Source organism: Pseudopipra pipra, chromosome 1, assembly GCF_036250125.1.
Source record: "Pseudopipra pipra isolate bDixPip1 chromosome 1, bDixPip1.hap1, whole genome shotgun sequence".
NCBI classification, from domain to species: domain Eukaryota; kingdom Metazoa; phylum Chordata; class Aves; order Passeriformes; family Pipridae; genus Pseudopipra; species Pseudopipra pipra.
The window spans coordinates 13,929,992-13,945,162 of NC_087549.1; the positions used below are offsets into that span (position 1 = coordinate 13,929,992).

General features: G+C 39.8%; 1 protein-coding gene across 6 annotated transcripts in view; it reads left to right on the forward strand.

Annotated features, from left to right (window-relative positions):
- Positions 1-15,171, forward strand: part of SAMD12 (sterile alpha motif domain containing 12) — a 183,361-nt gene that overhangs the window by 40,386 nt on the left and 127,804 nt on the right. For 5 of the 6 annotated variants that reach the window (XM_064646164.1, XM_064646189.1, XM_064646181.1 and 2 more), the window contains exon 3: positions 2,961-3,090. In XM_064646164.1, the coding sequence (XP_064502234.1) occupies positions 2,961-3,090 (130 nt within the window). The remainder of the gene's footprint in view (positions 1-2,960; positions 3,091-15,171) is intronic. The other variant, XM_064646170.1, reaches the window with a different exon arrangement.

Genomic DNA, 15,171 nt, shown 5'->3' on the forward strand with positions numbered 1-15,171 from the left:
CATAGTGTGTTTTCCACCTGTCTAGGTAGTTTACATATAGTTAATGGCAGAGGACTCATTTAGTAGGTATGTTTATGGTAAGGGTAATTTTCCTTGGTTTACTGGGATTTTGTTTTTGGAACCATTGCTTTTAAACACATGTATTTCTCTAGCTCATTAAGTCCTTATGAATTAGAAAATTAAACCTAATATTTGATGGTGTCAATGTAAAAATGTACTCTTTGCACTGCATTTATAAGCTTAAGTGCAACATGTTTCTATCATAATTCTGAACGCTGGATGGTAAGAAGTCAACATGTATGTTTGCAGTGCAGTGTATATTGCACAGCATAAAAGCTACATTTGAAACCATATTTCAGTTCCATGGCCATAGAGGGGTGTGTTAAATTTGTACTGTAATTGTTGATAAACTTGTTCTTCAGCTATTTAACATGATGATGCTTATACCTTTTAAGAGGACAATAGTTGCTGAACTGAAAAGAGCAGCCTCTCAGTTAAAACAAACATTGGCACTGCTTGTGTACTTTCAGCTCGGAATAAATAGCTTGCAAATCTATAGCTAGTTATACATATTTGTATACAAATATTTGTCATTTAAGTATTTTTATGATGTACAAGAAAAGCCCGTTAACAATTTATTTTTCAAGGGCTGACAGACTTTTCTCTAGTCTTCAGAAATTCCAATGCTCAAGAAATATCTTTAAGCAGTAACTCATAAAAGATAGACATTTAAGTCTTGACCCTGTTGTTCAGGGATTTCTATGAAATCAGAGAGACTGTTAGCGTTATATGGCTATTTTTACTTGTTTATTCCTTTGATGTATTTGTGAAGGACACGCATTTATATATGCATCCAATAAAAATCAGCTAACTGATACCATAAGATTGGGCTCTTCATTGAAATTCAGTTTCTTCTCTGGCTCAAACGGCACTAACAAGCAGGCCAGAGAAGTTCAAACAGAGGCCTTTGATCTTCCCAGTTGCGTGAGGTGTTTGGAGGAGTTACAGGGCACTTGCTCTACCTACAGAGGTTGCCCCTTCTCCAGACCTATGGGGGTTCCTGTATGTGTGGAAGACTGATGAGCTTCTCAGAAAGGGCAGAGGTAGAGCAAGGGCTGTCCTAGTTATAGTACACCCTCAACACCTCTGGAAGGTTCTTTTTCTGTGGATGCCAGGTCTGTCAAGCTTCTGCCTGCTGTATGTTAGTGGGTGGCAGCACAAGATGAGAATGATTATTTGGAGTGTTTTTTTGCATTACTGTGATACCTCTAAATGTGGATGATGCCTGTTAGTGTTTCTGATGGGTTTATTTCTTCAAATCAAAAAAAAACTGAGCTAGGGGATGTGCATTGTGTTATATATTCAACCATAATTTTCCTGCTGTTTATCTAATTTCTACATGGGCAATATAAAAGAGATACGGACAATTGGACAGGAGAAATTCAAGACACATTTTCCTGCTGGATTTTTAGGCCTGCCATATTCCCTGGCCCTAAAGTTAGTATCTTTGCATGACGTACTTTATGGACTTGATAGGACATACAAAGCACTGGCTTAAAACTGCTTTGGTCCTTAGGGCTTCCAGTAATGAAAAATTTCAAAGCGACTTTGAAAAGGTCTGTCTGACAGAGCACATCTGTGTAAATGAGGGGATAAACCCTGGCTGGCAATATTGGAGGAATCTGCCATGAGTCCTAATAGAGAAGATGGGTTGGGATGACATTCCTCTTCACCTCAAATTTGCATAGTAAAACTTCTCTTGAACCTTCTGCACCACTAGGGAGCTGGAGGACAGTATTCTGCATGCATAGCATGGAAACAGAGACACTTTGATTTTATTCCCTGGAGTCGGTTCCTTGACAAAATAATGAAGTAAATGAATACATTGATGTTCACACCCACTTACATCAGCAATGTCCAGTGTTAAACATTTATTGTTGGTAATAACCACCTCTTAGCCTCCTAGGCAGGCTGTGTTGCAAAAAAAAGAGATTAAATCACTTAGAATATATTTTCTTTTTTTGTTGTTTTGCCTGCTTTAACAAGAGGTTTTAAGTCCCTGCAGTTCAGATTGCTTAGAACTCAGCATTCCTGTAGGGTTAAAAAAAGTGTATGTGCAAAGGTGAATTGTTTGATTAAATGAAATGTGACTTTGTACATATAATAATGTAATCAATTTATGAATGTTTATATGTAAACTCTTCATCTATTATAAAACTGAATTTTCAGGAAAGGATTGAACAGAGTTCTTTTTAAAATTATTATTTATTATAAAGGAGCAACTGTTTTAAGCAGGAGTCCTATTTATTTCATATAAAGGTGATAGTAGGAGTTAAAGGTAAAGAGGAAGCAGAAAAACTATAGCTGCTTGTAAACATCACTCAAACTATGTCAGCTGAAATGCTCACAATGAACCAGTATCCCCAGCTCTATCTCCATTGACCTTTTCCCAGGCAGAACCAGTCTTTAGGCTTGTTTGCACTAAAGGCCTTTGTTGCAAGGTCTTTCCTAACTGTAGCTGAGGACCATGCGTGGCCTGAGGATATTTCTGGTCTTCCATGGTTATATCCAAGTTGGGACACAAATGGACATCCCTCTTGTGAGTTTGAAGGCTTCAAAGTGTGTATCTATTGCCCTTCAACTGTTGTCATTTGGTCACTCTTTAAACTGTAGTTCAAGTAAGACAAGGTGCAGTATGTTTCTGTGATGCAATGCAAATGCAATGCATATGGAATGCAAAATAATCTTTAAGGACCTTTCGCTGTGTATGATTCCTGCGTGATGTATTTGAATAACTGGATCTTGTGTAATGTGCTGGTGATTATTGGATATCTGCCAGTCAGAGCAGCTGCTGTCTTGTATTTATTATTTTAATATTGTATATGGATGTCACAGATAAATATTTCTGAAACTTGTGTGCAGACTAAACATAATTTCTACTCTTCATTCTGCATTTCTAGTCCGGGACTGTGAAGCTGACCAAACCTGTGGCATTATGGACCCAGCAGGATGTCTGCAAATGGCTGAAGAAACATTGCCCTAATCAGTATCAAATCTACAGTGAGTCATTCAAACAGCATGACATAACTGGTAAAGTATGCACTATCAGAAATATTTTACTTACTTAAAATGTGGCAAATTGTTTTACTTTGCTGTTAATAGACTGTGACTGTGCACTGAGGGCTTTTTGTTGATTGGATGACTAGAGAGTTGCAAGGTTTAGAGTAGGGGGAATATTCCAGCTTTCTTAGGATGTGGTGATTTCCCCATCTCTCTAAAACATAAGTTTCACATTACTCAGGGTCAATATAACAAGGAAAGAAGTCAGTTTGTATGCAGGTAAAGGCCCCACCCTGTTCATTCCAAATAAATAAAAAACCTCCAAACCCAAACATTAAGAAACATCCTATGGGGAAAAATGTAATTTATGTAAATTTTCTTTTTCATTGAGGTGTTTCACCTTGATTTCATACTCTTTTTTGTGTCCCCTCCTCCCTTTAAAAAGAAATAAAAATTAACCTTAGAGTCCTTAACACGTAGGATGGGAAGCGAGCCCAACTGCGCCCCTCCCTAGGCCTGAAGTAGGATCAATACAGCAAGTTCATTTCTGGCAGATGTTTGTCTAACTTTGTTCTGGAAAATTTGCAATGGAGGAGATTTTTGCATCTCTCTATTCCAATATTTTATGACCTTTAAAGTTGGTATTTCCTAGTATCAATCTAAACTATTATTTCCAGCAAACAAAATTGATTCCTGTCCCAAATGTGGCTCGAGTACAACCAACCATTCTTTCTCACAGCCTTTCCTTCTCTGGATAGAGTGCTTCCCAGTTGCACAAACTTTCCTTGTCTAGTCTAAAAAATATTTGTTTGTTCTATCATGGTTTGCCCCAAAATACATGCAGGACCTCCAAACCTTCAAAACTTGGTGTCTTTTCTTAAAAGAATATATTAAAAGCATAGTTGTACTTTATTTTCCTATTTTCTTTAGAAGTTAATATTGATTTTGTTGATCTGCTTGACTTGTCAACTCCTACTCAGTTTGCTGTAGTTGTCTTTTAGCTGACCACTTTGAACAGACATCAGTTTACCAAATATAACTTGGGAGTTAAATAGGACTTTTACTCATATACCAGACAGTAATTAATCTGTAAAAAATTTAATGTGGTACACTAATTTGTTCTCTGAAGTTGTAGTATACTGAACTGGGAATTGGAATTCAGACATTTAACGTTATGCAGAGAATTGAGTTTTACATAAAATTTCAGTCTTAACACTAATGCATTGTTAACATTGTGTGTTTCAGTCAGTATCTGTTCGTATCTGTGTACTTGTGGTGTTTCAAATTTTACCTTGATTCCTGTTGCTATTTTCTTTCTGATAACATATGAATGATTGCAAACATGGCAAACTAAACTGCCAATATTTGTTTACTATGTAGCCATGAGTACCTATACACACTTACATGTGAGAGCTGGTTTGTACTGGTTTGGTAAGTGTTGAGATTTACTACATAACCATTGTGCCTATTTCCTCTCAGTCACCATCTGCTGAATGCAGTCTATAGGAATGTAGTCTGTGTCTCCACCCATGTGTACAGAGCTGACTGCATCCAGAGCACTACCAGAAGAAATTTAAGCTATTTTAAAATATTTTCTAATAGTTTTACTATCATGTTATCTGTTTCTAGAATTAAGGAAGAAGTTGTTTTCATTTCAACTTAAACATAGATGGAAACCTTGTAGTTTCCTTGCAGATGTGCAAAACTTTGAACTTCATAGACTTCTGTGAAAAAGAATTGAGATCAATCTTTCTTACTTTAGACAAAAGAGGAAAAAGGAAAATATCTGTATGAGTCTTAGAAAGTAAATCTGCAGGAAAGAAAATTACTTCAATTCAGCAACTACCAAATAAGAAACATGATAGATATTTGTATAGATTTTATAAAAGTATATTGTGATAGTATTATGAGTGAAATCATTAACTCAGGACGATCTTTCCAGTGCTGTTGGTCCCCATGACTCTGATTATCTGAACTCTAATAAAGGTATAGAACAGTGGATTTGTAGCTCAGAAAGGAGCATGGAAACTAATATGAAGATGAAGCCAAGATAGTGTAACTGTTCCCAGATATGGCTACAGAAAAATAATGTGATTTTTGAAAATTTCTCAGGAATTAATTTGACTTTATAAGCTATTTTGATATGGAAAAATAGGATGGAAAATAGGATGGTAAAGAACTTGAAGAAAGTTCTTATGAAAAGGAGATTTAAACTTTATTTGAAGATAAAATCTAACACATGGTCATAAGCCAGGAAAATAATCTTGGGCAAACATATCTAACAATTGTTAACCATAGGTGTTGAAAAATATGGCATTTACTTGAGACTATTAGTTGCTGATTACAGTTTATTGAGTTGGGGACAAAAATGCAACCCAAAATGACCTTTTCTTTGCAGAGATTTTGTACCTTTTATTTCTGACAAAGAGCAGCTTCACATATGTAAGAAAAAAAATGCTTCATCTCGAAACTTACCTAGTAAGAAAAGAAATCTTCATATTAACAGTGATCTTGAGGATGTCATGGGACAGAGTGTACTCTCATCAGATTTGCAGATGACAGCAAGTTGGAGGTAACAGTCTATAGACTCACGAGTAGGGACCATCCATAAATGTTTAGGCACAGGGACCAGACACAGGCTGGAAGAACCTTATGAAGTTCAACAAAGACAATTGCAAAGTTCTGCAGCTGGGAAGGCCGAGCCTCTTGCACCCCACTCAGCCTGGGGCTGAGCGGTGGGGAAGCGGCTTTAGTGAAAAGGACCCGTGGTCTTGATAGTGAGGAAGATGAAATGAACCAGTGTTGTGCCTTGGCAGCAAAGAACGCTGACAGAATCATAGGCACTATTAACAGGAACATAGTAACCTGATCCAGCACAGTCATTATTCCCTTTTACTCTGCACTTTTTAGACTACAGTCCTTGGATCTCCAGTGCAAGTTAAGGTGAGGGCCAACAAGATGCTGAGGGCTGGAGCACTTGCCCTGTGACCATTGAGGCAACTATCAGTAAGACAAGAGGGCATGGTCTTAAACTCTGCCAGGGGAGGTTTAGGTTAGATATTAGGAAGAAGTTCTTTACAGAGAGGGTAATCAGGCATTGGAATGGGCTACCCAGGGAAGTGGTGGATTCTCTGTCCCTGGAGGTTTTTAAGATGAGACTGGATGTGGCACTTAGTGCCATGGTCTAGTAACCACGGCGGTGTTGGGTCAAGGGTTGGACTTGATGATCTCAGAGGTCCCTTCCAACCCGGCTGATTCTATGATTCTATGAGGGAGCTGGGCTTGTTCAGTCTGGGGAAGAGGCAGCTTGCCAGGGTGGGATGGGGGGACTGGCAGCAGCCCCCAGTGTGTAGGAGAAGGTTGTCAAAAACATGGAACCTGACCCTTCACAGTGATGTGTGAGAGACACCAGACTTGAGCTGAAACAAGAGGCTGAGCTTGAACATCAGAGAAACTTTTCCCCCATGAGAACAGTCGAGCATTGGAACAGGTTGCTCAGTTTCTGTCCTGGAAAGGTTTCAAGCCCTAGCTAGATAAAACCTTGAGAAACCTGATCTGATCTCATAGCTGACCTTGTTTTAAGAAGGTGGTTGGGCCAGAAATCTGCTGGGATCCTTTCCCATCTAAATTCTTCCATGGTCCTGTGATTTGCTGAGTACTTACTGAGTACCTCAGAACCAGTGAAATGCATTTTGCAGCCAGTTAGGCATAATTAAATATGGAAAGATCTAATAAGAAATGGGCAGATTTCTTATGTATCCAAGCATATAACATGCTTGGATTCAGGGAGTAGAACATTTGGTTGACTTATTCAACAACAGGTCAGAAGTACTCTTCATGGTGTTGGACCCAGAGAAAGAACCAAAATAATTTGAAGGAGTAATACTGAGTGAGATCTAAGGGCATTTGATAGGAATTAGCAGTGATGGGGAAAATAAGACTGTGAAAAGGGAGGAACGAAGATGACAGTGGCCTGTACAACCAAGAAGGCAATGTCATGGTAGGGCCATGGCACTGGAAGCTCTACAGCTGGTGTTGGAGTTTACACCAGTAGGAGGAGAAATAAAAAGTTGCACTGATTTGCCAAGTTTTACACTGATTTTATACTGATGAGTTACAGGGGATAAACCCGAAAAAATGAACTCACTTTGTTTGCATTCGTGGCTTTGAATTTGCTGGGCAGCAATACTTTTAAATGACTGGGGAGTTCTAGAGAGATGGGTTGTTCTTTAATGGTCTTATTCTGTACCATTGGAACAAATGAAGATTTTTGCAATGTCTCACAATTAACCGAAACAAGACTGGGCATAGAATGACCAAAGAATAACCATTTTGGGGCAAATGGTCCATTGACAAAGTAATAAAGATGTCCAAGGAACAGCTTATGGATGTGTATTGGAAGGGAGGAAAGGGAAGGGAAGAAAGGAAAGGAAGGGAGGGAAGGAGAAAAGGAGGGAGGAAGGAAGGAAACCCTGCTTCACCTTTTATTTCTACACCATGTTCCCCGATGTGCTACTGCATGTCTTCAAAGCATGAGGTTTTAATGCTATGATCATTAAACAAACCTCATTCTGTCAGAGTAATACCCAAGAGGTACCTTGGTCCAATTGAAAGAATTTGATAGGAGGTACTTGAAAGGACTCAAACCTTTTTAAATTAAACTTTTAAGGAGGAAAGGAACAGGACTCAAGAAAACCTCATTTTAGTTTTAGAAGGCCCCAGAACTTCTGAATAACCATTAAATACCAAACAGCAGCTCAGAAAGTGAAATATGAACTGCTACTGAAAACCTGCTGCAAATAGTCTTAAAATCTGGCTAATTCTATGACCTCTAAAGATGCTTGCATTAAATCAGCTTTATTGTCATATTTTTATGAAATTTGTATAAAATCATGCTTTTAAAATCTCAATTGATTAATTTTTTCACTTAAGTAATATCTTTGTAGATGTTAGAGTTTATCATATCAGATAAAATGCTCAAGTTATTTAGCATGTTGGTGAAGGGATGGTCTTGTGGTTTAAGATACTACACTGGAATTTGGAGACATCATGGCTCTGTTTCAGTTTACTCTGGCATTCTTTGGAAGCACACTGAATCCTTGGGGTCTAAAAGTTACTCCATACAGAGAAAGTTTGGGGGTTCTTCTAATAAAATTTTCAGAACATATATAATTTAATTCTGCCCTTTGTTTCTTGGAACTCAGATGAGTTTTGTGGTGCAACCAGTGCAGTGACTTGGGGATAAAAGGTGTGCAGTGGAGCACAGGAGGCCTAGATATCACTCCTAGCTCTGGGACAGGAAGGGTGACCAAAACCAGATGGGTTTATTCACTGTGTTGTGACCTCTTGATTGTGTTCAACCTTTGCCATATGTTTTGCTCTCAATACAACAGAGATAAAGATTCCAGTGTTGTCAAATGCATTGTGATATGTATATAAAAGGTGTCTCTTGAGGCAGCTGAGACTTCTCGTTAACAGTCTATTTAATTTGGAACAAGTTCTGGTCACTTCCTGATCCTTCCCTTGGCAAGTGATTCCACTGTTGTTATCTTTCTTCCTTCCATTATTAATGCATATCATATTGATCCAAAATATCTCTTGTGCCAGTGATATAATGCACCTAATGTGAGGACTGATGCAAGAAGCAAAATGTGGTATTCTATAAAGTGGCCTCTGTAGGTGTTCTGTTACCTAACACCTGTCCCACAAGAGTCTTCTCACAAATCCTACTATAGTTACAGTAGAAGACTACACAAACTGGCACCTTTTCTTAGATTATTTTATTGAACATTGTTTTATTGTCCCTTATAAACAGGTCACAACCTACCCTCTAGGCTGTTATTGGTAGAGCAGTCTTTATGGTCAAGTGTAGGACTGGTACCAAGCAAAGAAGGTCCTGGGTCAGGTCAGGGTGTTGTAGGAAGTACTTAAGCCTCCTTTAAAGCATTGTTAAACTTTTGCTTACCACGTTTTCCTTTGATTGGTCCCAAACCTGTAGCAAGTTTTGAACATTCTTCAGCACTGTCATATATCTCAGAAAGCACCTTCATTGTGTCCAAATTGAGGTAATTTCCAATAAAGTATTCATTATTTTCCTTGTTTTGCATGTGACAGTGCTCTTCAGCACAATAGATGCCTTCTGCCAAGCAGTGTTCGTCTGATAGTGGGTAGCAGAAGCAACTTCCATCTCCAGCCATCTCTGTGAAGCCCTTCCCTTCTCTGTGGTGCAAAGCTTAAGCCAGCCTTACCCTCAGTCCTTATTTATGCCACTTTTCCATGCTCCTTCTGTGAGGTCTTAATAGCAATGTTGGTTGGTGGGCTGTCAGATCAATCCTGACTACATCCATCTGCAGTTTAAAAAATAAAAGAAAATCACTGCTTCACCCTGGAGAGAGCTTTTATTCTGCTGCCTGGATAAGGTCAGACCTATTTGCAGCATTCTTTGTGGAACTGTGATGCTCGTGTTGGAAAATGTAAGGGACTAAAGAGTTTTCCTTGTTTCATACTTGGCTGCTCTCAAATTTTTAACATGTAGAACACATCAAAGAGTGATAGGTGCTGGGATAAGGCTCCTGTTTGCATAATATGTAGCAACTGTTCTTTTTGCATGGAAAATAATATCAGAAATATATTAATGTAACCCTGTGTTTATATAGTGGAGAATTGAAAGAAGTTTGAAAAGCGGAAATCTTCTTTTCATTATTCAGCCTCCTACTGGTACAGAAAATTTTGTATGAAAGTAATCTTCTCTTACGTCTCAGCAATGGTTTCTGGGTTTTGCTTTGTGATCAGATTGTAGCTCATGTAATATGTAGCGAAATTCCACAACAGGACACAAGACTATAATGGCTCATGAGAGATCTGGTTTGACCAGGAAGACTCATCTGCAGTTGAGAAGGGGACAATGAGGCACTCGAACACTTTGTGGGAGTTGTAATTTAAGTATTAACATAGTTGATTGTTTTCTGATCAATTGTCTTTTCTGTGAAAACTAATCTGTGGAGTTTATCAATTAGTAATGAAATGGAGCTATTTTCTTCTCTGTGCACAAACCAGCGGGGAGTGTTTGATACTATTATTTGTTACATAAAATCCCATGTAGAAGAAGTGATAATATCATCTGTTCTGTTTGATAGGAAAGGGAAATTGAGAACGGACGATTGAGGCATTTTTGGCCTTGCTTGCCAATGACATACTAAATTCTATATCTACTAAATTCAGAATGAAGCTTCCACTCTCCCGCTTCATTATCAGCTGTGAGATCTGCTGTGCAAATAGCTGATGAATGTTTTACACCATTTTCTGTCTTGCTGTGTATTTTTTGGGTCTGGTTGCTTTTCCTTGGGAGGCTCTCTCCACTGTTAACTACCTGGGAAGATCTCTCATGGTCTCAGTAAAAAATTGCTCTACAGCATACTCAAAAGTGAATTGCACTCTAGCTGCCTCTTTTTCCTTCGTCTGTTACTATATAAGAATTCAGTAAGAGCCATGGTAGCCAGGTTTGCTATAACTGTTACTCCTGCCTGATGTAGAGCACAGAATTCAAATCATCTTTGAACTGAAAAATATAATTCCTGTCCTTTAGCTTCAAATTTGAAATTCCCTGTCAACTTAGCTTAGGTGAATTCTTCTGTACTCTTACAGTATGAGTATTAAGGGGACAGAAGAAAGAGGTATACTGCACTTCATTTGAAGCAGTGTTTACTTGCTCCTCAGTACTTACTGCTCATGTGCTGCCAGTTGTTGGGGAAATAATGTTGCATAATTATACATGCAATGATAATTGGATTATTCCTTCCCTCTAACACGAGGTTTTTTTCATTTTTAATTTAATCTTGTTCTATTTATTTTAGTAATTTTTTCCTAACTAGAGATCATATCATGTTTTACCATTTCACTTGGAAAGATTTTTGTTGTACACTTTTCGTAAACCTGATCCACTCTATTCTCTACAGAACTCTGATTCACATCAATATTGTGTAAAATGCACTGCCAGAACCTCTCACCATGGCAGCCAGTTTCAAAATCAGTTTCTGTTTCTTACTCAGAAGGGATCTAAAAATGTGAATTAGGGTAAAATAGGGAAAACTTTATCAAATGTCTTAGCAAAGTCCATATTGTAAAGCTTCGTGATATTTCCTAGTTTGCTGATAAGGCTGCACAGTGTATGTGCAAGAACTGAACACTGATTGTGATCCACTGACAGAGCCAAAAACCTTATGAGCTAGTGATTTAATCTTTGGGTCCTTACCCATCTATCTGAGGTGATTCAGTCATCCAGTTTAAGTGGAATTTCTAAAACCAAGGGTAAGAGAGTAAACTGCTGAAGTAATCAGTGGAGAGGCAAAGGATGCCTCCAAACAGATGAATTTAATGGACTTAGTATAGCCAAGAGAAGATTTTATGAAAACACCCCTTTTATGTTCACCTTTTTCTTTGTCTACCTTTCCTTTTGTGACCCTTCGCATGATCTTGACAAAGCATGCTTTTTATCAACTATTTTTTCTTTAGCTGCTTTATAGGGGGTTTGATTACTATATTATTAAAATTCTAACATTTTGCCCAATATCGAAGTTCTACCCTCTCATTTTATTTCTTAGAATGTTCTTTTTCTATGCATTTTTGGATCCATCACTAACTGTTAGTGTTTACAGTATTACTTTACCATGTTCCTTGATCAATCACTAGGTTATGGGATCCCTTTATCAGAAGCTAGACAAGGTGAAGCACCTTGTTGTTACTTTGAAGACCTTCAAGAAGTAGCCTGAAGCCACAGAATGCAGTGTTGTTAACCCTGGTGGCCCTTCTTTATTTCCTTTTTTTTTTTATTTCTCCACTTGATTAATACTGCTAAACTACTTCCAAACTCCCAAATTTTCGTTCGCGAAGCCTAGCCATGACTCAGTATAGTGAATAATGGTCTGAAATCCTTCCACTCAAAGGACGAGGTCCTTAGTTTAGAACTGGCCATTGAATATTTAGGGCTTCTCATGAATTGTGTTGGTTCCAAGTGTTGTGCCCTGACTGAAGTCTCATTAGGTTGCATTCTGGGTTGCTGTTTTAAAACTTCTGCTGTATCTCTGGAGTCTGGAACTTACTTTTCCAGCTTGGTTAAACTGATGGTTAGTACTGCTGAGCTCTCATTTCCCATCAAGTCAGGCTTTCCTGCAGCACTTCAGAAGTTCTGGATCCCACTCTGGTGGGAACTAGGAAAAAAAATAGGAGATATTGCAGGGTCTCCTTTCGGGTTACTTGTGCTATTGATGGGAAAGGAGTATTTGTCATCTTTGCTCTGCAGCTATGAAGTCAATTTTATGGCTCAGTTGTAGGTAAGGAAAACTTAGATGAGGAAAACTAGAGTGATTAAGTGGAGGAGTTGTTGGAGGACCTTACAGTTCTTCACTTCAAAAAAGTGAATTAATTTACTGCGTAGTGGGTGTGTGTTTGTGATATCAGCGAGCAGCTAGAGCTGATTCTTTTTATTTCAGCTTATTACTTGCCAGCGTGTGCTATTCATGATATGGGGATTTACTCTTAGTGTAATCTTATAATTATTTGGCAGTGTTCCTCAGTCTAATAACACAGCTAACCTCACGGTGAAATGCAGAAGGAAGCCCCCCTGGAATCTGAACCTGAATGAAGCCATGGGTGAGAGTTTGACTTCTGTTTTGGACATCAGGAAGAATTTCTTCACTGAAAGGGTGGTCAGGCATTGGAATGAGCTGCCCAGGGAGGTAGTGGAGTCACCATCCCTGGAAACGTTCAATAAACAACTGGACATGGCCCTTAGTGCTATGGCTTAGATGACGTGGTGGTGTTTGGTCAAAGATTGGACTCTATGATCTTGGAGGCCTTTTTCAACCTTAATGATTCTGTGATTCTAAGTGTGTATTTAATCTCTCTCATCTGGTCAGTCTGCAATACGTCCTATCCTTCTCTCACCCCTTTGTGTCGCCATTGCCTGATACCCTGTGACTCTTCCCAAGCCAGACGCCCTCCATCAGTTATGCTGTGATTCCAGCTTCTTTATGGTCTCTGTTTTTTAATAGATATGTAGACAACAACTCTGCTCTTGCACCAAGTCTCTGACAAATGGATTAACCCTATCTGTCGCAGCCCTGTGTTCTCATTCCACTCCCCAGACCCTCAGCCAGGACTCAAGGCATGACCTTCAGATGAGCTCGGCCCCTTCAGCTGACCCCTCCTAAATTCCCCCGCTGCGGCTGGGCAAACAGCCGCCTGCAGCCTCCAGGACTTTCCTACAGGACCTCAACACTTCAGTGGCTCCGAGCTGCTGTTTGGAAAGGCCTGTGGATGCCCTTGGGAAAGCTGCGGGTTTCCCCTCTTCCTTTGCACAGCACGCAGAGCCCCGCGGTTGCAGTACCGGGCGCTGCCTCGAGGGGGCGCCGGCGCACCGGCTACCGCCCCGCCGGCACCGGGATGCGCCCGGCGGTGCGAGGGTTCGATCCCGGCGGGATCCCGGCGTTTGTGCCCTCCCCTGCCATCGGCGACCACAGCGCTCCGGAGGGCGCAGACCTGCGGTCCTCATCCCCAGCTTCCCCTCTCTGCTAATGAGCCTGTCAGGGCGTCGTTTGTCATGTCCCTCTTTGAAAATGATTCTGTTTGTGGAAATACCAGCCCAGACAGCTGAGCCTCTTGCAGAGAGCAAAGAGGCTGGGGGAGAAAGGATTTATCCCTTCTCTATCTCCTCCATATTACAATAAAAATAAAATCCAAAGCTGCCTTTTTTTTTTTTTTTTTTTTTTTTTTTTTTTACTGCTCAAGTGCTAAAGCAGCTGCCCTCCGCTGCTCGAGGTTTGCCAGGGGAATAGCCTTCACTAAAAAGAAAGTGCCTCCCTGGGCTCCAGTGGAAATCGTTTGATTTGATATAGTTAATTGAACAGGTTGAAAACCTGACAGGGTCCGGTGCAGTGCACTTGGCATAGAGCTTTGTCCTTGTTATTGTAGAATGCACAGTGGAGGAAAATACCTGGCTCTTTCAGCAAAGATGCGAGGACCCAGCTCCAGCATTTTCCTGTGAATTTAGTGGAAGGAGCTCTTGGACCAAAAAAAAAAAAAAAAGAAAAAAAGGCTTGATTCTGTTCAAGCTCTTACTGCATTCAAGAATTGACTTTCAACCCTTCACACAGCAAGGATCTGTGCACGCTGTGAAGTGTTTTTCTGATTCCTCAGATCCTACTGGTGATCAACACTGAACTCATGCAGGAGAAGGCTCCCTGTCCTTCTGTGTGCGTCCAGATGAATGCTTTCTGCTCAAACAGGAATCAACTGTGAGAAACCTGTATCTTTTAATTGATTTTATTATCTGTGCATGTGGAAACCCTAGTCTTAGAAATGTGAGCCTAGAGACACAAAAACCTAGGATCTTAATAAGCAATTTTGGTCTGAAACATGGACATGTGGATTAATCCATGAACTTTTTTAATAAGGTCCACAAAAGACATGACTCCTTAAGGAAAAACACGACAAAATACCATCTTTCCTCCCCTGAGATTTCATTAAGGTATGTATCTGAGCCCCAGAGTGCTTACTAGAGGCAAACTCTTGTTATTCAGCAATCAACAGTAAGTGGCTGGCCTTGTGTAAAACCGGGGGATTCCTGTTCTGATGCCTTATTATTAACTACAGCTACTATCGAACGTAATCCAATATGGGAATGCTTATATTTGTTGGCTGTGTTTCTGCTGAAAATCAGGTGCTCTGTTCTTCAGTGGCTACAGTGTGCTGTGGATTCTGGTCTTTCTTTAGTCTATTTTAGTCTTTTAGCCTTGCAGAAAAGGTTGAAAAAAAACCTAGCCCAAACAAAGCCAAATAAAAAAACCAACGAAGGAATCCAGAAGTAATGTCAGAACATGAGCTGTCCCACAGAAGTTTTTAGAACCTCAAGAGCCTGCAACCCATCAGGCTGCACAGACCTCACCCTGCTCCCCAGTTACTTCTGCTTGAAGCACGAGGAATTCCAGCCTATTGAGTTGGTAGGAGAAGCCTCCAAGTTCCACACACAAAAATGTTGCTTCTTGATAACTGACTAAAAGTCCCAAATCTTCCCCATGGGGAATTCGAGGTTTTGTTCTGTTTTGTGAAATGCCG